Here is a 23,302-nt window from a genome sequence, read left to right as displayed (position 1 = left end):
ACAGTGGCGACATGGTTTTGACCCGACTTCGGATGTGCTAGTAGAGGAGGCAGACATCCCCATCTCAGTCTGCTTTCCGGGTTTACGGAGGGAGTACCTTCCACTTCTCTCCAAGATTGGCTCCCCTAGGGGGACAGTCCTGGAGACACCTCGTACGGCAGCATTAGTAGCTGCCAAGGCGGCTGGCATCCCTTCAGTTCGAGTTTTGGTCAGAGATACCCACACGCTCCCGAAGGTCATCCTTCTGCCTCGGGTGAGTGGGGGTTGGTTTCGACAGAGTGTGGAGTACTCGGGTCTCCCGAACCAGTGCTTCATTTGCAGACAGATGGGCCACCTAGTGAAGGCCTATCCACGGAGGAGACCACGACCCGCACCCCAGCCTCAGTCCCAACCTGCCAAGGCTGGGCCACAGCCACAGCCAGCGACACAGAGCACAGATTCAGCGCCACCCTCCGAGCCTGGGGCTCCAGCGGAGGAGGGGTGGCAGCAAGCCCGTGGCCGTCGACGCCAGGGGCCACAGCGACCGCCTAGCACTCAGAGTGGCCCCCAGGTGCCTACTCAGCAGCAGTGGGTTCCCATGGGGAACCGCTTTGGGCCTCTTGAGCAGGAGGAGCCTCCTTCGCCAGCCTCCACCTCCGCTTCACCCTCGCCAGCCGCTCTGCCTTTCGATCTCCCCTCCTCCTCCTCATGCCCTCCCCCGCCCTTTGCTACCGCTCACCCCCCACCTCGCCCCCCCCATGTCTCTGTCGCCCCACCCGGCTTCTCCTCTCCCCCGCCCCCCCCTGCCCCTTCTCTCCCTCCTCCTGCTTTAGTACCTCAGTCGGCTCAGGAGACTGGACCCTCGCCGGCGGCTAGGAGATCTCTTGGCAGCGCCTTTGCCACGAGTCGCCTAGCGAGAGAGAGTCAGCCCTTCATGCGGCCCCCTCTGCAGATTCAGACATCTTCTCTTGCAGCTATCCCGCGTGGTTTGACGAGCATTGACCTCCGACGCCGCTGGGATTTCTTCGATTACGGGTTTACTCGTTTTCTTGGCGACTCCACAGCAGACCACGAGGCAGCCTGCTTCAGAGTCCACGCTTTGTTCCTCGCCGCTAGGGGGACAGAGGCCTTGGACTCAGCAGTTGGTTTCTCCTTCCCCCTCTGTGGCAGGATTGAAACAAAGTAGTCCCTCGACTCAGTGGTGGGATGGTTGCATACACAGGTTCTCGAGTTCTCTCACCACATGGGAGAACTTGGCGTTACAGATTTGCTGCAGACGTTGTGGCCACTGGCCAAGTTTGCGGTGACAACCCCAGACTCAGCAGGATGTAGACACATTGTGGTGTACTTTTTTGTTGATACGCAGTGTTTGCCTTGCTATGTATTCATTCATGAGGACTCCTGGACAGAGGAGGTTGCTTTACGCACGGCTCGCTCTGCTTGGGCTTGGACCAGGCACTCACTGCAGTCTCGCCTATCTAGAGGACACTCGGATGCGGATTACTCCCCATCCAAGCCTGCTTCGAAGATAGCTCGTCTTGCTGCTGCGGCAGCATTTGTTCTCTCTCGCTCCCCATGAGGATCGTCTCGTGGAACGTGCAGGGACTAGGTGGACCCCAGTTTCAGCGACAGCGGGGCCGATTGCGTCAGGAGCTTCAGCGTTGCCTTGTGGGAGAAGAGATTGATCTCCTTATGCTTCAGGAGCACCATTTGTCTGAGAGCCGCATTCGGCGATGTGGTCAGATTTTGCGTGGACGCTATGATACCTTTTGGTCAGCTGCTTTTGGACCTAGAGGCATCCAGGGTGGGGTATCTATGACTATTGCGGACTCACTACAGCAGGCCATTGTGGGCAGAGGGATTATTGTACCAGGCAGGGCTCAATGGATTACTATGCAGGTTCACGGTAGCCTTGTGGGTTTCCTGAACATCAATGCGCCCAATGTGGCGAGTGCTCGTGCAGAGTTTTGGTCACAGATTGTTGAGTCTTTGCCACAGGTTGACGAGTGGTGTGTAGGAGGGGACTTCAACATGTTGGAGGACCCTTCTAACAGGATTGGAGGCAGCCATGCTACTGTGCATGGAGTCGAGTTAGCAGCTTGGGAGAGGTTTTGTATGACGCTGAGGGTCTCGGATACATGGCAGCATTCTGGCTTTGTGAGGCCTCCAGAGAGTCTTGCCTTCTCTAGATCGGACCGCAGAGTGGGAGGAGTGAATCTATCACGCATAGATCGCTTCTACACTAGTGACCACTTCAGTGACTTGGGGGGATCAGTGGGCATCCTGGCAGGGACATCCTTCTCGGACCATGCACCAGTGATTCTCACAGTGGCAGATAGGCAGAGGAGTGGGAGCACGATGCTTCGCATCCCAGAGCGGGTCTTGTTGGACTCAGCACTCAGAGAGAGGGTCGAGGCTCTATGGACAGAGGGCATGGACAGCCAGGCTCCACCTGCAGACAGAATGGCCTCAGGCCTAGCTCAGCTTAGCCACTTCTTTCTCCAGGAGTCTCTGGCTCGACGGGCTGCAGCGAGAGAGGAGGAGCAGCGTCTCAGACGAGCCATTGCTTCACTACAGAGGATGCAGGAGCAGCATCCAGACAGTCCATGGTTGGAGGAGCAGTTACAGCAGGCTCGACAGGAGCTTGCTTGCATAGAGGAGAGGCGCCATGAGTTTGCCTTTCATCGACAGGCATCTCAGTGGACTCAAGTGGGTGACAGGGTGACAGGTGGTTTTTTTGAGACAGTGGGACCTCGGCACTCGCATGCCAAGGTCAATCAGTTGAGGAGACCCGATGGGTCAGTTGTTTGTGAGCGTGAGGATATGCGTGCAGTCGCTACTGACTTTTACCGTGAGCTACTGTCGGCTGAGCCCGAGTCAGAGAGACAGGATGCATGCAGGGAGCAGGTTTGGGCACAGATGCCCTGTCTTGTGACTAAGGAGATGCGGCAGAGGCTTGAGTTACCTCTTCAGCTTGAGGAGCTGCACACGGCTCTTAGGGCCCTCCCTCGTGGTAGCTGTCCAGGTGAGGATGGGCTGACTCCCAGCTTCTTCTTGGAGTATTGGGACCTGCTTGGCCCAGATCTTTGTAGTGCCTTTCAGTACATTCTGCACACAGGAGTGATGCCGGATAGCATGAGTGAGGGCCTGATTTACCTCATTCTAAAGGAGGGTGGCTCCTTAAATGAGATTCAACAGTGGCGCCCCATCACCATTTTCAACTCAGCCTACAAAATTCTTGCCAAGGCTCTGAGTTTGAGGATTCAACCACTTTTGGAGAGCCTTATACATGGGACTCAGACAGGTTTTGTCAAGGAACCCAGTATCCTTGACAACATCTTCACGTTTTGGGAGGCTTCTGCCCTTGCACGGCTCCGTGGGGAGGACCTTGTGATTCTTCTTCTCGATTTTGAGAAGGCATACGACAGAGTCGACTGGGACTTTCTAGAGGGCACGCTACGCAGGATGGGCTTCTCAGAGGCTTGGATCAGAGGGGTGTCAGCTTTGTACAGACAGGCTCACAGTCAGGTGCTTTTGGCAGGAGGTAGAGGTGAGCGCTTCATGCTCACACGATCGGTCAGACAGGGTTGTCCTCTTGCCCCCTTTCTCTTTCTGTTCTATGCGGAGGCGATGAGCAGATTTTTGGTGTCACAGCAGGTTGGTTTGAGGGGCTTAGCACTCCCTCTACGGGGAAATGAGCTTCTGGACGCTGAGTTTGCCGACGACTCAGCCTTGTACTTAGAGGGCCAGGAGGCCAATTTACACAGATGTGGGCAGGCTTTGGAGACCTTGTGCTGTGCATCGGGTGCACGGATCAACTGGAGAAAGACAGTGGCTTTCTCGGTTGGTAGTGCTCCTGTGCCAGATTGGATGCCAGGAGAGGGTTTCAGGTGGATTCCTCCTGGGACTGCAGTTCGGTACTTGGGTTGTCAGGTTGGTTTGGATTTGTCCCCCGAGCAACAGATTGCTCCTCTTCTCCTGTCCATCAGGAGAAAGCTGTTACATTGCAGCTCAGCCCGACTTTCGCTGGCTGGTAGAGTAGTAGTTGCCAACCACGTGTTGTTGGCGACTATGTGGTACATCACTTCTTCCTGGATCTTCTCGAGTTCTTGCATCAGCTAGGTACAGAGGCTGATCAGGAACTTCCTTTGGTCAGGTCGTGCACTCAGATACCCCGAGCCAAGGTGGCTTGGTCGGTCATCACACTTCCTTGTTCTCAGGGAGGGCTTGGGATCATTGATCCAGCACAGCAGAGCAAAGTCCTTCTTGGGAAGTTCGTCGTCAGAGGACTTCTTCCAGGCGAGGAGCCCTAGAAGGAGTTCTTGTTGCAGAGGCTTCGTGCCAGGGTGCCTCAGTCAGGAGGCCCTTGGCAACCTTCGACCAGATGGATCTTTACAGAGTTGCGTCGAGTTGGTTTGAGCAGGAGATTGGAGGACCGATTCGCTGTGAGTCTGCTTCGTTCTTGGGAGCTATTACGGCGTGGCCTAGAGCAGAGACAACCGACGTGCACGGAGGAGCGCCTACGGCAGCCCCTCGTCTGGAACCCCATGGTTAGCACTCAGCGAGGCCACTTGGTTGGGAGTAGGCCTCATGTTTCTTGGGTTCCCATGGCAGCAGGTCCAGCGCGCTCTCTAGGTGGCTGGCTAGAGTTCACAGGTTTGTGAGAGGAGGTGCAGGGTTTGCAGCTACAGGGCATGAGAGGGGTTCAGAGCATGTGTCAGGACATCTCAGAGTCAGTTCCAGCTGACTGGCTCACGCCTCTCGAGCCAGTAGCACCCCGGTGGATGGGAGCCTTCACACGACTGGAGGTTCTCATTTCAGTCAGGGCTTGCTCAGAGACTGTCCCAGCCCTGTTCTTCGAGCTTCAGGGTGGGGGACGACTACAGAGAGTTGCAGTAGAGGCCCCGCAGGTAGCAGAGTGTTGTTTCCAGAGGATCCGAGTTGTGGGCATCTGTGGGAAGACTTGCGTCATAGACTCTGACCCAACAGCTCTTGAGACAAGACACTGGAGGCTATGGGCTTGGGAGTGCTGTCCACTGGCACGAGTACAGTGGGATCCTGGTGAGTGGCTATGGAGGGACCCATTCTCTTCTGCAGACCGCCCAGGAGTCCCTTTCTTTCAGTACACTGTTCGGCTTGGACGTCATATACTTGCAGCACAGAGTGAGGTCCGCCCCGCTGTAGCACGTCATTGGCAGGAGGAGGGTCTCACAGTTGAGTTCTTGGCAGCTTTTTGGCAGAGGCTGTGGGACTCCCGACAGCCGAGGCGCGTCACCTTGTTCCAGTGGTTGGTTGCACACAGAGCCACAGCAGTAGGGAGCTGGCTTGTACATAGTGGTCTCTCGGCCGCCTGTACAGCCTGTGACCAGTTGGTGGAGAGTCAGCGTCACTGTCTTTGGGACTGTCCCTCAGCCCAGCAGGTGTGGCTACGAGTTCTTCGGCTGATGCCTGCCCTCTCCACGGCTCGTTAGTACACTTGGGGGGTAGCGGCTTGGTCCACCCTCACGGGCCCGGCACTTCAGTTTGAGCTATCTTCCACCAGCAGGATGATAGTGATACAGGGGGGTCGACCTACACTCCAGCCTGCTACAGACCTTACTCCACAGGAGTGGAGCAGTGAGAGAGCGGAGTGTTGGGAGCTCATCAGCGGCCTAGCTCTCTGGTTCATGTGGCGGGCCCGTTGTTTCCGCATCTTTGAGGCTTGCCTTGTACCACCAGCAGAGAGTGTTCGTGACTTTTGGCTTGAGCTGATCCATACTCTCAGAGGACAGCTTGAGGGACTACAGGGCAGTTCCGACCGCATGCAGGAGCGCCGCGAGGCTTTCCTTCGACTCTAGCGCCCTGGGCCGTTCTACTCCATGGTCCAGGGGGTGCTCAGATGGCACTACTGTCCACCTGTGTGGCTTTTCCCTCCTCCCATCTCTTGATTTAGCCCCATTGTACATATGCTGTTTTTTCATTGGGAGAGTCTCCCCACCATGCTTGTTGTAGCCCTCTCTTGCAGAGGTGGATGTAGCCCTATGGGCAGTTTTCATTAACTAATAGAAGGATCTTTTTCTCAAAAAAAAAAAGAAAGAAAAAGGAAAAGGAGAGGCTTTTTCCAAAGCTTAGTATGCGATACTACGGACCTTTCCAGATCACTGACAAGATAAATGATGTCTCCTTCCGATTGGAACTGCCAGATACTTGGAGGATTCATAATGCATTGCATGTGAGTCTCTTGAACCTTGTTAAGGGTGATGTGCCTGATGATGGGGAGCCTGATGAGCAACCCGAAGTGGAAGAAAACGAGGAGATCCTTGTTCTTGAACAGATTTTGGCACATAACGATACGAAGAAAGGTAAAGTCCGAAGGCGGTTCTTGGTTTAGTTCAAGAATTTTCCTGCATTTGATGTGAAGTGGATGGAGAAGGAGGACCTAGCAGATACTCCTCGTATTGTGAAACTTTACCTCGATATTTTGGTTTAGCATAGTCTACTCCAAACAGAACCTAGAAATTCAGCTTGGTCGGAGATCTGGTGCAGTGGGATGCACAAGAGGGCAGTCACTCCGCTCCCTTGTCAACAGATGCCTCGATTTTGATACTAAAGTCACTGATGTCTCTTTGAGCTTCAGGGATACTGAGAGCTGACAGTATTCTGCTGGATGACTTTATGAAATGGAATTCCTGATAATGATACTGTTTTGTTCTTGACTTCTTGTGAGTGCAGGAACTGATAGACGAAATGACTGCAGCATTTTGGTCTGATTGATCTCGAATAGACATGGTTGCAATAGGGGTTAGTCAATCGGACATCAATGAGGTCCCGATTGGACCTAGATATGATTGCTAGCTACATTGCCGATAAATCATAAGGCATAAGATCCGAATGAATGTTGAATGTCATGTGATGTCCTGTGATGTCTGGTGATGTCCTGTGATGTCGTGTGATGTGACTGTCGATTTTGTACATGTGCTAGATGTGTGTTCCTAGTAGGTAGGTACTAACAGTCCGTGTCTGCTAAGACGCTTTATAGCTTTTGTCGGTTTTGCAGGCGTAATTGCGGTCGATTACAATGTTTTCAAGAGGGGGGTATGTCACAAAGTGATGAGGTGGCGGATAGCAGAAACCCTAATTTCTGCCAGAAACCCTAATTTCTGGAAATCGCGGAGGCTTTTTTTTTTGAAAATGATGAGCGACGCGAATTTTGCTTTTTTTTATAAAAAAAAGAGAAAAGACTCTCTAAGAGAGAGAGAACTGATGCTTTTTATTGTAAAAGCTTTTGGGGCTCTGCTTTTGGGCATCCCTTGTATCTTTAAATTAGTGGTGAGGGCCTCACTTCTCAGAGCATCTGGGCGCAGAGTGTGAGAGTGAAACCCTAACCACTCTTTTGTACTTTGATTTGATTAATTAAAAAAAAAAAACTGAAAGGGGCGTCAGTCTTTGGGGCCAATATCTCTAGGCACGGAACTCCGCCGGGCCAATGTACATCTATTGTGATCTGTGACTTGTTTTGAAGTGGTTATTTGGTGCTGTCGCGGTTGATTCTTGACTTGGAGTGTCCAAGTTTGTTACAGTTGCTCTTCCCCCTCTCTGATGGCCCGCACTTGCTCTTTAATGACGTTGAGTTCTTCTATAACTGAGGGTTGCACTTCTCCCTCTTCAAGTGCGTTTCTGGATCGCACCTCGGCAAGCTCCTTCTTGAGTAGCGCAATCTTTGCATCTTGGGTCTTCACATGGTCTTCCAGTGTGGTTATCTTGCCTTCTTGGACCAACACGTGTTCTTCGAGCATCTTTATTGTGCCCAAGAGGTTCCGGTTGATCTGGTTAATGGTCTCGGTCATCTCTTCTTTGCACTTTTGAATGGCATCCTCTAAGGGGTCAACTTTGTCACTCTGTTTCTTCATGCTTGATAGCCACCGAAAGCTAGAGGGAGGGAGGGGTCACACCCACTTACATTCTCTGCAATTCCGAAATTACTAAAAATCTGAGAATTTCTGCACTTTTCAATTTCTGAAAGTCTCGCAATCTGAAAATTCAGAATTTCCTGCCTCTCTAAATTTCAAAGAGTCTGAAAATAGGTTTGAAGTCTGAACGTGTAAGGGGGGGGGGGGGGGGGGCTGAGCTGAGCTGAAGGGGCGTGAGGGGCTGGGCTGAGGGTGGCGGGGCAGGAGGAAGGGTGAGCTGAGGGTGGCGCGAGGGGGGTGGGCTGAGTCAAGCTAAACACTGCCGTGTGATTTAGGGTTTCGTGCAGCAGACTGACGTGCAAAATAGGGTCACCTACTGGCCTCTGACGTGCTCTGTTGCTGCACGCTGACCAAAACCCGAATGTAGTCGTCACCTGCTGACGCACAAAATAGAGTTACCTACTGGCCATTGAGGTGCTTTGCTGCTGCGCATTGACCAAAACCCTAATGTAGTCGTCACCTGCACGACCTTTGCACCTGCGTGACCTGTGCTACACCTGCGCGCACAGAGACCCCTTCAGCCCTGTGCTACCTTGCGCCCGCACGACCTGTTGAGAGAGAGAGAGAGAGAGAGAGAGAGAGAGAGAGAGAGAGAGAGATGAAACGAAATGTTATACTAAACGTCTTCAAAAGGCCAAAATGACCTATGAGACCAAGCTGGTACAATCTTGGTGGATCTAATACTGTGTCTGGGTACAAAATAAAAATGAAGTAAAGTGAAAAGTTAAAATCATCTTCATCATCATCGTCAATACCCGAGGACGCCTGGCATCCGGTGCTATCCGAGAAAGTATTGCATTGGTCGCTAAAGGGCTTCTTCAATGTCCTCCTCTGTAAATAGTTGTACTAGGCATCTCCTATGTCGTGTTAGAATAGTCCTGATCCTCCGTCGATGTCGTGATCGCCCTCGTAAACGTGGGCGTCTAGCTCTCCCTAGCTCAATTGGCTCTGTCAACTAATATACTTCTGGTATAGGTGGGCTTTGAAGTTTGTTGTGAAGGTTGCTCATCTGACCGTCGAGTCTCTGCTCTACAGAAGTCAGTGATCTCCCTCTGTGAATGTCTCCCACTGCCTGGTCTCCTCAAGAGACTATCCCTGTACTACGTAGCTCTAGAAAAAACAACCCGAGGCATATCTGATCGTGATATCTCATGACTCTAGCTAACGGTCGAGAGCCCTCTCTGAATAGACAATAAAAGCGGCCCCGTATCTCGTAGTATACAGGACAATGACAAATGTGATGCAACTCTATCTCTGGCTGTATATGGCACAACTGGCAAATCCTGGCCTCTGTTGGTACTCTCTTGAATCTGCCAGTCTCAATCTCTAACTGATGCGATGATGTGCGCATCTGACCAATAGCACATCGTATCCCATGGGATAAATGAGTGTCCATATAGGCCGGTCTGATCACATATCCATCCTCTATTAATTGGAGAAGATGCTCTTCATAGAAAGCCATCTTCGTGCCCAACTCTTGTGTCGGCTGTATCCATGTGCTTCTGGTATCTAGTTAAATCAGATCCAGATGTATGAGTCTGATCTCTGCCCGTGTGAGAGATAGGAAGGGTGCATTCCAAGGAGTACTGGAATGGAGGCAGTCTATCCATGCTAAAACCATGTGACTGAAATCATGATGCCATCTGCCCATACCAGCATGTTGTATCCCCCTGTAGCGCTACTTGTCGGGATGACTCACAGGCTAGCCGAGCATATGTGTCTCTAGGGAGGTCCCATAAACTGTGCATGAAGGATACTGATCTAGTAATGGCCTCGACCACAAGAGGGGGGACAGCTAGCTCAGTTCGAATAATCTCATGTGGCACTCAGGCCTTGGCCTGAATCATCCAAGAGATCATAGAGACTAAAGGCCTCTCCATACATCTCCATACATCAGTGCTACCAGATCTGCCATGATGGTCCACCAAGGGTCCGCAAATCTGAACTCCGTAAAGCATAACTAAATCCACTAGAGTGTCAAAAGGCCAAAGATTTGTTCGAGGTTCTTGAAACTAACCTGCAAACACATCTTCTCCAATCCTCCCAAGGTTGCATAAGCTCTCGTCAGTCTAGTCTCTGCTACTCTCCTCAAAGAAAACACCGGTCCATTGAAGACTTCCCCAAGATAGGTGTATGCATCCATATACTCCACCGTCTCCTGGCTATATCTAAATGTGGGTGTTGACCTCCTGACCCACTGTGGTGTGGCGTTAAACACCACAACCTTGGTTTTCCCCAGCTTAACAAACAATCCACTATCATGTGCAAATGTGTGCAAAGCCTCTAAGTGATGCTGCATCCCCTCCGGGGAGTCAGAAATCAACAAAATATCATCAACATATAACAATAGTGGGATCCATGTCCTTGCCAACTGTGCTCCTCTATCACCATCCCTCTTAATGTAGTCAGAACCTCGTCCACATATATGCCAAATAGTGTAGCAGGCAGCCTGTTTCAAACTGATAGTGGAGTGAACCAAATCAGAAATCCCCTCTCAAGTGCATATATGCCCCACCACTGACCTGTATGTAGAGCCATGATCCCCTAAATCAACTCTATGGGTACCCCCATCTCTTGTAGTCTGCACATCAATGTAGCTCTGGGCACTGTATCAAAGGCTTTGCGGAAATCCACAAAGCAACAATAGAGCCATCTCCCATGTGATCTCCCTGCCTCAATAATGGCTGAGAGTGTCAAAATATGATCAAGATTAGAGACAAACTCCTAAGTATCAGGTAGGCCTTCGCACATGGCACGGTTGAACATCACTACTAGAAGCTCTGCAAGCAGATCTCTGGCATGTATAAAATGCTCTGCTACTAGGCCATCGTGATCATATGCTCTCTTGGTCCTCATCCTGTCAATGGCCTTCTTTACCATCTTGGCGGTAAAGAAAGCACATGTGTGGGCATGGATTTGGCGGATTCGGAAGAGGTGGCTGCCTCGAGACCGTGTAGAGAGATGATGCAAACTGACCCCATACCTCCGTAGAAGTGATGATTGGTGGGGGTGAATGCCCATGGAAGAGTCGCCATGCCTCGCATGAATCCTGGCTCAAAAACAGCTGGTATAAATCCTACTCTAATCGAGCTAGAAACGCCCTCAACTTCCGTCGCGCAAACGTCAAGAAGCAATCCGTGACTAGCTGTGAGTGATGACTCCTAGAAGTACCTCTCTTTGAAGTCGAGCTCTCGTCTCTCTACACTCCTCATCATACTAGCTATTCTGGGGTATGCTCCCAGAATGTTGTTGCTGAGTGTGTGGGTATGCCTCTGCTGCTGCATCCTACAGTGTCTGTCAATATGTAAGTGAGCTCCTCTAGACGTCTCCCCGGATCCTCTTTGCATAAGCATCAATATATACCATCTATGGAGACAAAATCAGTCTCTGAAGTAAAATTGTATCAGATATGCGTAGTTGTCTGTGTTAGTGGAGCTGTGCTGAACTGGAATGAGACGCTAAATGTGTGGACAACTAGGACGGATAGGTGGTTGCTTCAACATTGTCCAGCGGCGACCGTGGAGACGGCCAGGGAACTAGTATGGGATAAATGGGACTCAAGAGCCGTTTGTGCCTCTTTGACCAACTATAAGCTCCGTGGGATGAATATCACACGCAAGTACCTTTTTTGGTGTTCTTGTTAACAACACTAATGTTTTCCCAAGTGAGGGATATAAGAAGTAGCGACTGGCTCGCTGCTGCTGCCGCGCCCCCCCCCCTCGCCATCGCTGCCCCCCCCCCCCCCAGCCCGCCCACTGCCCCTGTCGCTCAGCCCGCTTCCCCGCCCGCCATTCGCCCAGCCCGCCCGCTGCCTCTGCCGCTCAGCCCGCTACCCCGCCCGCCATTCGCCCAGCCTCCCCGCTGCCTTTGCCGCTCAGCCCGCTGCCTTATCCGCATTGCCTCCCCCCCCCCCCCCCCCCCCCCCCCCCTTTCCCCAGCCTCCTTTGTTTTGTTTTTTTCGCCTTTCTTCCCGAAGATTTCCTTCAGCTGGCATTGGCAGTACTCCTCCTGGGACAGTGCTCGTCAAGGTCGTTGACAACGTTCTCTCTCTTTCCTTCTTTCCGACAGCAGTAGACACAGATGGGGGCTCCAGCTTCGCCACAAAGGGACTCGCCAGAAGCTCCCTCGCCCAACCCCGCTGAACCCATCATTCGACTTGCTCTCTCGCCGACAGAGCAAGCGAGCCTTGCCGCAGAGGTAGAGCGATTGCAGGCGACTTCGGTCATCTGCAAGATTCTCGGCACCCGACCTAGCAGAGGAGACTTGCGAGACCTTCTCCAGGCCCGCCTTCTCGCAGAGGTGGCAAGATCTTGGATGTCCAGATTCTCGGACGGGGGTACTATCAGATCAAGTTCGAGACCTCTGAGATGGCGTCCAAGGTCATAGCTATGAGTCCACTGGCCATCCGAGCATCATGCACCCACTTTCGACAATGGCGACATTGTTTTGACCCGACTTTGGATGTTCTAGTAGAGGAGGCAGACATCCCCATCTCAGTCTGCTTTCCGGGTTTACGGAGGGAGTACCTACCACTTCTTTCCAGGATTGGCTCCGCCATCGGGACTGTCCTGGAGACACCTCGTACGGTAGCATCAGTAGCTGCCAAGGCGGCTGGCATCCCCTCGGTTCGAGTTTTGGTCAGAGATACCCACACGCTCCCGAAGGTCATCCTTGTGCCTCGGGTGAGTGGGGGTTGGTTTAGACATAGTGTGGAGTACTCGGGCCTCCCGAACCAATGCTTCATTTGCCGACAGATGGGCCACCTAGCGAAGGCCTGTCCACAGAGGAGGCCGCGACCTGCACCACAGCCTTAGCCCCAGCCAGCGGCACAGCGCAGAGATTCAGAGCCACCCTCCGAGCCTGGGGATCCAGCGGAGGAGGGGTGGCAACAGGCCCGTGGCCATCGACGCGAGGGGCCACAGCGACAGCCTGGCACTCAGAGTGGCCCCTAGGTGCCTACTCAGCAGCAGTGGGTTCCCGCGGGGAACCGCTTTGGTCCTCTTGAGCAGGAGGAGTCCCCTACGCCAGCCTCCACCTCCGCTTCACCCTCGACAACCACTTCCCCCTCAGAGTTCCCCTCCTCCTCCTCATTCCCCCCCCCCCCCCCCCCCCCCCCGCCTGCTCCCGTCGCCTCTCCACCTCGCCCCTCTTTCTCTGTCGCCGCATCCCGCCTCTCTTCTCCCCCGCTCCCCCCATCTCCTTCTCCCCCCCCTCTTGCTCCAGTTCCACAGTCGACTCAGGAGACTGGTCCCTCTCCGGCGGCTAGGAGATCTGTTGACAGCGCTTTTGCCACGAGTCGCCTAGCGAGAGAGGGTTAGCTTTTCTTGCGACCCCCTCTGCAAATTCAGACATCTTCCCTTGCAGCTATCCCTCGTGGTCTGACGAGCATTGACCTCCGACGCTGCTGGGACTTCTTCGACTACGTGTTCACTCGCTTTCTCCGCGATTCCGCAGCAGACCACGAGGCAGCCTGCTTCAAGGTCCATGCTTTGTTCCTCGCCGCTAGGGGGACAGAGGCCTTGGACTCAGCAGTTGGTTTCTCCTTCCCCCTCTGTGGTAGGGCCGAGACAGAGCGGTCCCTCGACTCAGTGTTGGGATGGTTGCATACACAAGTTCTCGAGTTCTCTCATCACATGGGAGAACTTGGAGTTACAGATTTGTTGTAGACTTTGTGGCCATTGGCCAAGTTTGAAAGGAGTTTGCGGTGACACCCCCAGACACAGCAGGATGTAGGCACAATTTGGCCAAGTTTGCGGTGACACCCCAAGACACAGTAGGATGTAGGCACATTGTGGTGTACTTCTTTGCGGATACGTAGTGTTTGCCTTGCTATGTATACATTCATTAGGACTCCTGGACAGAGGAGGTTGCTTTAGGCACGGCTCGCTCTGCTTGGGCTTGGGCTAGGCACTCACTGCAGTCTCGCCTATCTAGAGGACGCTCGGATGCGGATTATTCCCCATCCAAGCTAGCCTTGAAGATAGCACGTCTTTCTGCTGCGGCAGCATCTGTTCTCTCTTGCTCACCATGAGGATCGTCTCATGGAACGTGGAGGGACTAGGTGGGCCCCAGTTTTAGCGACAGTGGGGCCGATTGCGTCAGGAGCTTCAGCGTTGCCTTGTGGGAGGAGAGATTGATCTCCTTATGCTTCAGGAGCACCATCTGTGTGAGAGCCGCATTCGGCGATGTGGTCAGATTTTGCGTGGACGATATGATACCTTCTGGTCAGCTGCTTTTGGACCTAGAGGCATCCATGGTGGGGTATGTATGACTATTGCGGATTCATTGCAGCAGGCCATTGTGGGCAGAGGGATTATTGTGCCAGGCAGGGCTCAATGGATGACTATGCACGTTCTGGGTGGCCTTGTGGGCTTCCTGAACATCTATGCGCCGAATGTGGCGAGTGCTCGTGCAAAGTTTTGGTCACAGATTGTTGAGTCTTTGCCGCAGGCCAACCATTGGTGTGCAGGAGGGGACTTCAACATGTTGGAGGACCCTTCTGACAGGATTGGAGGCAGCCATGCTACTGTGCATGGAGTCGAGTTAGCAGCTTGGGAGAGGTTGTGTATGACTTTGAGGGTCTCGGATACATGGCAGCACTCTGGCTTTGTGAGGCCTCCAGACAGTCTTGCTTTCTCTAGATCGGACCGCACAGTGGGAGGAGTGAATCTATCGCGGATAGACCGCTTTTACATTAGTGACCACTTCAGTGACTTGGGGGGATCAGTGGGCATCGTGGCATGGACATCCTTCTGGGACCACGCACCAGTGATCCTCATAGTGGCAGACAGGCAGAGGAGTGGGAGCACGATGCTTCGCATCCTAGAGCGGGTCTTGTTGGACTCAGCACTCAGAGAGAGGGTAGAGGCTCTCCAGACAGAGGGCATGGACAGCTAGGTTCCACCTACAGACAGAGTGGCCTTAGGCCTAGGTCAGCTGAGCCTCTTTTTTCTTCAGGAGTCTCTGGCTTGCCGGGCTGCAGCGAGAGAGGAGGAGCAGCGTCTCAGACGAGGCATTGCTTCACTACAGAGGATGAAGGAGCAGCATCCAGACAGTCCATGGTTGGAGGAGCACTTACAACAGGCTCGGCAGGAGCTTGCTAGCACAGAGGAGAGGCGTCATGAGTTTGCCTTCCACCTACAGGCATCTCAGTGGACTCAGGTGGGTGACAGAGTGGCTGGGGCTTTTTTTGAGACAGTGGGACCTCGGCACTCGCATGCCAAGGTCAATCAGTTGAGGAGACCCGATGGGTCAGTTGCTTGTGAGGCCGAGGATATGCGTGCAATTGCTACTGACTTTTACCGTGAGTTACTATCTGCTGAGCCCCAGTCAGAGCGGCAGGATGCATGCAGGGAGCAAGTTTGGGCACAGATACCTTGTCTTGTGACTGAGGAGATGCGCCAGAGGCTAGAGCTGCCTCTTCAACTTGAGGAGCTGCACACGGCTCTTAGGGCCCTTCGTCGTGGTAGTTGGCCAAGTGAGGATGGGTTGACTCCCAGCTTTTTCTTGGAGTACTGGGACCTGCTTGGCCCAGATATTTGTAGTGCCTTTTAGTACATTTTGCACACAGGAGTGATGCCTGATAGCATGAGTGAGGGCCTGATCTACCTCATTCCAAAGGAGGGTGGCTCCTTGGATGAGATTCAACAGTGGCGCCCCATCACCATCCTCAACTCAGCCTACAAAATTCTTGCCAAGGCTCTGAGTTTGAGGATTCAACCACTTTTGGAGAGCCTTATACATGGGACTCAGACAGGTTTTGTCAAGGAACGCAATATCCTTGACAACATCTTCACTTCTGGGAGGCTTCGGCCCTGGCACGGCTCTGTGGGGAGGACCTTGTGATTCTTCTTCTCGATTTTGAGAAGGCATACGACAGAGTGGACTGGGACTTTCTAGAGGGCACTCTATGCAGGATGGACTTCTCAGATGCTTGGATCAGAGGGGTGTCAGCTTTGTACAGACAAGCTCACAGTCAATTGCTTTTTGTAGGAGGTAGAGGTGAGCGCTTCATGCTCACACGCTCGGTCAGAGAGGGTTGTCCTCTTGCCCCCTTTCTCTTTTTGTTCTATGCGGAGGCGATGAGCAAATTTTTGGTGTCACAGCAGGTTGGTCTACGGGGCTTAGCACTCCCTATTCGGGGAGATGAGCTACTGGACGTTAAGTTTACCGATGACTCAGCCTTGTACTTAGAGGGCCACGATGCCAATGTGCACAGATGTGAGCAGGCTTTGGAGACCTCCTGTTGTGCATTGGGCGCACAGATCAACTGGAGAAAGACAGTGGCTTTCTCTGTTGGCAGTGCTCGTGTGCCAGATTGGATGCCAGGCGAGGGTTTCAGGTGGATTCCCCCAGGGACTGCAGTTCGGTACTTGGGTTGTCAGGTTGGTTTGGACTTGTCCCCCGAGCAACAGATTGCTCCTCTTCTCCTGTCCATCAGGAGAAAGCTGTTACATTGGAGCTCAGCACGACTTTCGCTGGCTGGTAGAGTAGTAGTTGCCAACCAGGTGTTGTTGGCGACTATGTGGTACATCACTTCTTGCTGGATCTTTTCGAGTTCTTGTATCAGCCAGGTAGAGAGGCTGATCAGGAACTTCCTTTGGTCAGGTCGTGCACTCAGATACCCCGAGCCAAGGTGGCTTGGTCGGTCATCACACTTCCTTGTTCTCAGGGAGGGCTTGGGATCATTGATCCAGCACAGCAGAGCAAAGTCCTTCTTGGGAAGTTCGTAGTCAGAAGACTTCTTCCAGGAGAGGAGCACTGGAAGGAGTTTTTGTTGCAGAGGCTTCGTGCCAGGGTGCCTCAGTCAGGAGGCCCTTGGCAACCTTCGACAAGATGGATCTTTAAATAGTTGCGCTGAGTTGGTTTGAGCAGGAGACTGGAGGACCGCTTCGTTGTGGGTTTGCTTCGATCTTGGGAGCTCTTAAGGCGTGGCCTGGAGTAGAGACAACTGACGTGCACGGAGGAGTGCCTACGGCAGCCCCTCGTCTGGAACCCCATGGTTAGCACTCAGAGAGGCGACTTGGTTGGTAGTCGGCCTCATGTTTCTTGGGGTCCCATGGCAGCAGGTCCAGGGCGCTCTCTAGGTGACTGGCTAGAGTTCACAGGTTTGTCAGAGGAGGTGCAGGGTTTCTAGCTACAGGACATGAGAAGGGTGCAGAGCATGTGTCAGGACATCACAGAGTCAGTTCCAGCTGAGTGGCTCACGCCTCTCGAGCTAGTAGCACCCCGGTGGATGGGAGCCTTCACACGACTGGAAGTTCTCATTTCAGTCAGGGCTGCTCAGAGTCTGTCTTAGCCCTGTTCTTCGAGCTTCAGGGTGGGGGACGACTACAGCGAGTTGCAGTAGAGGCCCCGCAGGTAGCAGAGTGCTGTTTTCAGAGGATCCGAGTAGTGGGCATCTGTGGGAGGACCTGCGTCATAGACCTTGACCCAGCATTTCTTGAGACAGGACACTGGAGGCTATAGGCTTGGGAGTGTTGTCCGTTGGCACGAGTACAGTGGGATCCTGGTGAGTGGCTATGGAGGGACCCCTTCTCTTCTGCAGACCACCCAGGAGTCCCTTTCTTTCACTACACTGTTCGACTGGGATGTCATATACTAGCAGCACAAAGAGAGGCCCTCCCCGTTGCAGCACGTCATTGGCAGGAGGAGGGTCTCACAGTCGAGTTCTTGGCAGACTTTTGGGAGAGGTTGTGGGACTCCAGACAGCCAAGGCGAGTCACCTTGTTTCAGTGGCTGGTCGCACATAGAGCGACAGCAGTAGGGAGATGGCTAGTGCATGGTGGTCTCCCGGCCACATGTGCAGCTTGTGACCATTTGGTGGAGAGTCAGCGTCACTGTCTTTGGGATTGTCCCTCGGCCCAGCAGGTGTGGCTACAAGTTCTTCGGCTGATGCCTGCTCTCTCCACAGCTCGACAACACACTTGGGGGGCAGCGGCTTGGTCCACCCTCACGGGCCCGGCACTTCAGTTTGAGCTATCTTCCACCAGCAGGATGATAGTGATACAGGGGAAGCATCCTACACTCCAGCCTGCTATAGAGCTTACTCCACAGGAGTGGTGCAGTGAGAGAGAGGAGTGTTGGGAGCTCATCAGTGGCCTGACACTTTGGTTCATTTGGTGGGTCCGCTGTTTCCGCATCTTTGAGGCTCACCCTGTGCCACCAGCAGAGACTGTTCGTGACTTTTGGCTAGAGCTGATCCATACTCTCAGAGGACAGCTTGAGGGACTACAGGGCAGCTCCGACCGCATGCGGGAGCGCCGCGAGGCTTTCCTTCGACTCTGGCGCCCTGGTCCTTTCTACACCATTGTCCAGGGGGTGGTCATATGGCACTACTGTCCACCTGTGTGGCTCTTCCCTCCTCCCATCTCTTGATTTAGCCTCATTGTATAGATGTTGTTTTTTCATTGGGAGAGTCTCCCCATCATGCTTGTTGTAGCCCTCTCTTGCAGAGGTGGTTGTAGCCCTATGGGCAGTTTTCATTAACTAATAGAAGGATCTTTTTCTCGGAAAAACAAAAGTACCTTTTCCGAGGTAACTTGTCTCTGAGCATGAAGCCTGACGGCGAGCGCCTCTACTGCTCGCCCGAGTAGGAGGATTAAGACTAGCGGATAAAGTCTTACCGAGGGGGAGTGCATGCCCCCTTTGCAATGACTTGGAGGGCAGGCAATCAATTGATCATATTCTACTGAACTGCTCGGCCCTGACCCGAGCTTGAGTTGATCGTCTCGGCGGGTTGCTGTATACCATTCGGGACCTTCAGGACCCAGTGACGGTGAATTTACCATTATCCTCTTGGTGGGGAGGCTCGTGGAGTCAGGTTGACCCATTGGGTTAACCCACATCCGCATTCGAGGGGAGTGGTTGCAGGGCACCACCTTGTAGCAGCTTTCCTTGGTGAGGCAATACCACAGTATCAAAGAGCATTAAATGCTAGGTTGTAAACCTAGCGGACCGATTGGATGAATCGAAGATGAATTAGATCCCTCCGACGTCTAGAAGGGGGGAAGGACGAAATTCTCCTTAATAGCAAAAAGTTATGAAACTATGTGCTAAACTCGAATGACTTGATGATACTGATGCATGGGTTGCCTCATCAATGGGTAAGAGGAGTGTTGGAGACTCTAATTGTCGGGACTCAACCTACGAGTCAACGCCCAAGTTGGGTATGGCAATTTCTCTCGAAAACCCGCCGGGGTGATCAAGGTTTCGGCGAGTGAAGGAAACCAAGGCTTGCAGTATCTGGATCCCTACGGGGCTCTTGGGCGTTGTCATGCCCCTAACGGGGTCCGCCAAGGATCCCTTGGATAAACTAACAAGGGTGCAAGTTCTAAAAGATTGAACGGGCTTCTTATCCCCAAGGCGGTGTCTAAGGTCTCTAATTGAGATTGAAATCAGTGACAAAAGCTTCACCATGCGAGAGTAGGCCGGGCATCTCTGCCCGGCCCCCCGGCTCGCTAAAGTTAAAAAAAAAAGGCATGATCTACTGCTACCCCGATAGGCGTGGGCTCGACTGTAGAGTCCTAAATAGAGGGTATAAAACTGGGCTGAGCCAAAACATTATCCACTGTGCTAGCCCCATGTCTATGAGGAAAACAAGTGAACCCATTCGATGTTGAAAATCTGTGTTATCAATTTGTGTGTGTGTGTGCAGGTCCTGCTTTATTTTAATCCTTTGTCACTTGGTGCCCCATCGAACGGGGTCCCCATAAGTTGGTAGGACTTCTTCTTCTGTTACTTGTTCTTCTTAGGGTTTAGGCCCCTCGGTCGACATCTGCAAGTTGGCTCCCTTCTTCAGGGCTTTGACACGTCAACAGTTTGTTACGGAGAGAGAGAGAGAGAGAGAGAGAGAGAGAGAGAGAGAGAGAGAGAGAGAGAGAGAAAATGAAATGATATATTAACGTCTTCAAAAGGCCAAAATGACCTATGAGACCATCAGATACAAAGTGGTGAATCTAATACAACGTCTGAAGTACAAGTACAAAAAGTACTGAAAGTAAAAATGAAAACTGAAAATGCCATTCAAGATGGCCAGTCTATGTGTAGTCCCCATGTCTATCAGATATCCCCCATATCTAGTGTGCTCCTCATCCTGCGAACACCTCGCCAATCCCATATCATTGACATCCAGTTCTCTCAACATTTCCTTTGAGGTATCGTAGAAAGTTGTCTGGCATTAAAGTCTCCTGGAAGAATGACATCTCCATCCCTAGAGAACACCCATATGTCCTCATCCAATATGATGTAGGGTGACTGCCCCTTTGGAGATGCATAATGAGATGTGCTTGGGCAAAATAGCATATTGCAATGTAGAGTGACCCACCTGTCTCCGCTCTCACTTTGACCCAACATATATCTTGCTTGCTCATATGTCAGAACAATACAAATAATTGCTGAAGCTCCTCCCTAAATAGGACTGCCACACCTCCTGACCCATGTCCTCTTTGCGTTGATCTCACATCTTGTCTACAAGTAGTCTCCCAATGGTATCCTGTCACTCTAGGTAATGTGTCACCAGGAGTTTGATGCGTCTCCTAGTAAAAATAATGTCTCTTCCCTTGAAGCTATCCTCAAATGCGGCTACATCTAGCTTCATTGATCTGTTACAATTCCATGGTGCCATTTTAAGGTTGGTTCCATAGGTCTCGCACCGTCATGCGGTGCATCTTTCCAAAACCACTACTCCCTCTCTCCCTTGCTATCTTGATCTCTGGCATCAGCTCTTGCATGTGTTGTACTTGTGTCAGAGTGAGGTCATCACCCAAAAATATCCGAGTTTGCTTGAGTGTTGGTCTGTTCTTTAGGAATTCCTTTGTAGCTTCCAACATAGGGAAACGTATAATGAGTGCTCTTTCCTTGGAACTTCCTTTCTCACCACTTCCCTTCTTTCCCACTCTCCAAGCCCGTGTGTGTGGATTTAGAAATGCCCATGCGCTTCAAGAGTTCTTTCACTTCCTCTTCTACTTTCCTAGTGTCTTTGAGACATGTAACATGCACATGAAGGGCTCTAGTCTTCCTCTTTTGCTCCCCCTCAATTGTCATATTGATGATAGTGGATGTCCGTGTGGCTTAATGCATCTTGTCTTTTCCTTTCTTTGTGTCCTCGATCCCCTTTTCAGCTTTATCCTATTTTTCTTAGTACATTTTGGAAACCCTCTCTGAGAGAGAATCGAAAAAAGGGAATGTAGCCTGAGAACACTATCTGCTGCCTGCATGAAACCGTAATTGCCTGCATGAAACCTAACTGGTTCCAATCAGCACGCCTTGGTCTTTGGTGACGTGCGTGCACTTTGCCTGCTGTGTTCACAGTCAAGCAATTGCACGCCTTGCCCTATCTGATTCAAAACAGCTCCCCTTTCTTTGCTGTTGCGCACGCAGGCTGCCTGCTGTAAGCAGCCTACGCCAACCGCAGGCTGCCTGCTCTATACAGGTTCACACACACACACACACACACACACACACACAAAGAGAGAGAGAGAGAGAGAGAGAGAGAGAGAGAGAGAGAGAGAGATTGAATTATCTTCTATGGAGGTCATATATGACCCATGGGACCAGTAACAAAACATTACAACGGTTCCATCTAAGCAGAAGGTGATGATACATATCAGTTAAGGACTGAGGGTCCATCAGGAGGGTAAAAAGGAACGGGGACAACAAAACCTAGGGAGGGTCAGCTGTGGGGAGAGCCAATTTGTTGAAATTCCTAGATGATGGCTTTACCACCTCGGTAGACTGCCCATTTACCTTGTTTGCAGGCTTTTGAGAAAAATTCGCCACATAAGAGAGAGAGAGAGAGAGAGAGAGAGAGAGAGAGAGAGTCTTTTCTGCAGGCTATACAAAAGCACAAGTTTGTGCATGTTTTGCACGATCCAGGAAAGGCAGATCTAAGTGCCTATGTTGATTTTGCAGCCCTCAAACATGTGGTCAAAGAAAGCTCAGGTAGTAGAGTTGAGCCATTGGTTGGCTGTTAGCTTTGTATTGGTAGAAATATTGTTCACAGTTGCCTCTCCTCTTGGTGATGTAACAGTCAGTGCGGAAGTGTACGGGCCTATAACACAATCAGCATTTCTTGGAATGCTGGGAATAAACTTTCGGGTTGAGGCACTACTACAGAGAGCCAAAGACGACAAGCAAGCTGAATTGCTGAAGTCAGGCTACTGGAAGCTGGTTGGGGATTGCAGTGCTCCCTGGTGGGAGGGAGAGGAAAGTCTAGCTCCAAATGGAATGGGGTCTCGGTACAAAGTTCTTGCGGTTGTCAATAGTGGGCTTGGAGCACCACAATGTTTTCAGTGAGGTGAGCATGTAAAACCTCCAAATCTCAGGCAAAAGCAAAGTGGCATACAGAAGCAGGTGATTGTCAACTAGTGTCTCCTCGTGGTAGAAGGCCCCTTGTCTTACAGCAACCCAGGAGGGGATTTTGGGCTGATCAATTTTTGAGTCTTTCTCTGAAGGCAAAGTAGTACAACAAGATCCCAAGGAAATTTAGAGGTAACTCCCCATTGCGTCTTAAATCTGTGTAATTTACCAAGTCGTAAATTATTACTCACGCCCCACCCCCCCACCCCCCCCCAAAAAAAAAAAAAAACAAAACCTCAAATTTGTGCAAGGTTCATCAACACTGAGTAAAATGGATTTTATAGCTTTTGCCAAGAACTATTCCTGTTGTTTTGTCTTTATGTCGATCTCTTAGAGACCATCAAAGCTAATGTGCATCAAAGTTTTAAGATCATCGTGTGAAAGTGGTCCAAACCTGGATAGAGCATATTACAAGGAAGGCGAATGCCTTTTCTTGCTCGACTGATGGTAAGTGGCCCTTGTCAAACCTGGATACAAAGGGTTTTGATTAGAAATTAAAGGTCACAAACCATGTTGTGAGTCCTTTGGTGTAGTCAAAAAAGGGCATGCGATGCTCTTTTTTTTTGGCTTTGTGCAATTAGGTCTCCCCAATCTCAGAAAAATAAAAATTCTCTCAAAACATGGTAAGTGCGTAAGTGAAGGGTGAGTTTAGGAAATGAAAAGATAGATGAAAGTGGAAAGTCAACAGACATATGAAGGTGGAAAGTCAAAAGACACATGAAGGCGGAAAGTCAAAAGACCTCTTGTGTCCATATAAAGAGGTGTTTCTCTTCTCTATAAGCTGGTGCCTGAGAGTGTGTATTCATGCTTCAATAGTAGTGTCAATCTTGTCGATTATGATTATCTTGATTGTAAGTAAAGCTTGCTCAATGTTCCATTCCATGTTTCTTTCCATACGATTAGAGTGTACATACGGAGTCTGATCTCTCTCTCTCTCTACCACCCCATAGCGGATCAGGAGGTCAGCGCCAGCATTCATATACGGCCAGGAGATTGTGGAATATACAGAGGCGTAC

At 51.5% G+C, this 23,302-nt stretch overlaps 1 protein-coding gene across 2 annotated transcripts in view; it reads left to right on the top strand.

The window, feature by feature from the left end:
• LOC147443891 (NADH dehydrogenase ubiquinone complex I, assembly factor-like protein (DUF185)) overlaps positions 1-22,583 on the top strand; it is a 186,642-nt gene extending 164,059 nt beyond the window's left edge. For both annotated transcript variants that reach the window (XM_086526696.1, XM_086526697.1), the window contains exons 9-10: positions 21,761-21,869; positions 21,958-22,583. In XM_086526696.1, coding sequence (XP_086382822.1) covers positions 21,761-21,869; positions 21,958-22,223 — 375 coding nt within the window. In that variant the 3' untranslated portion in view covers positions 22,224-22,583. The remainder of the gene's footprint in view (positions 1-21,760; positions 21,870-21,957) is intronic.
• The last annotated feature ends 719 nt before the right edge of the window (positions 22,584-23,302 follow it).

This window comes from Adiantum capillus-veneris, chromosome 13 (genome assembly GCF_014529385.1).
Source record: "Adiantum capillus-veneris isolate H3 chromosome 13, ASM1452938v2, whole genome shotgun sequence".
NCBI lineage: Eukaryota > Viridiplantae > Streptophyta > Polypodiopsida > Polypodiales > Pteridaceae > Adiantum > Adiantum capillus-veneris.
This window is presented reverse-complemented; position numbering and strand designations above follow the sequence as displayed.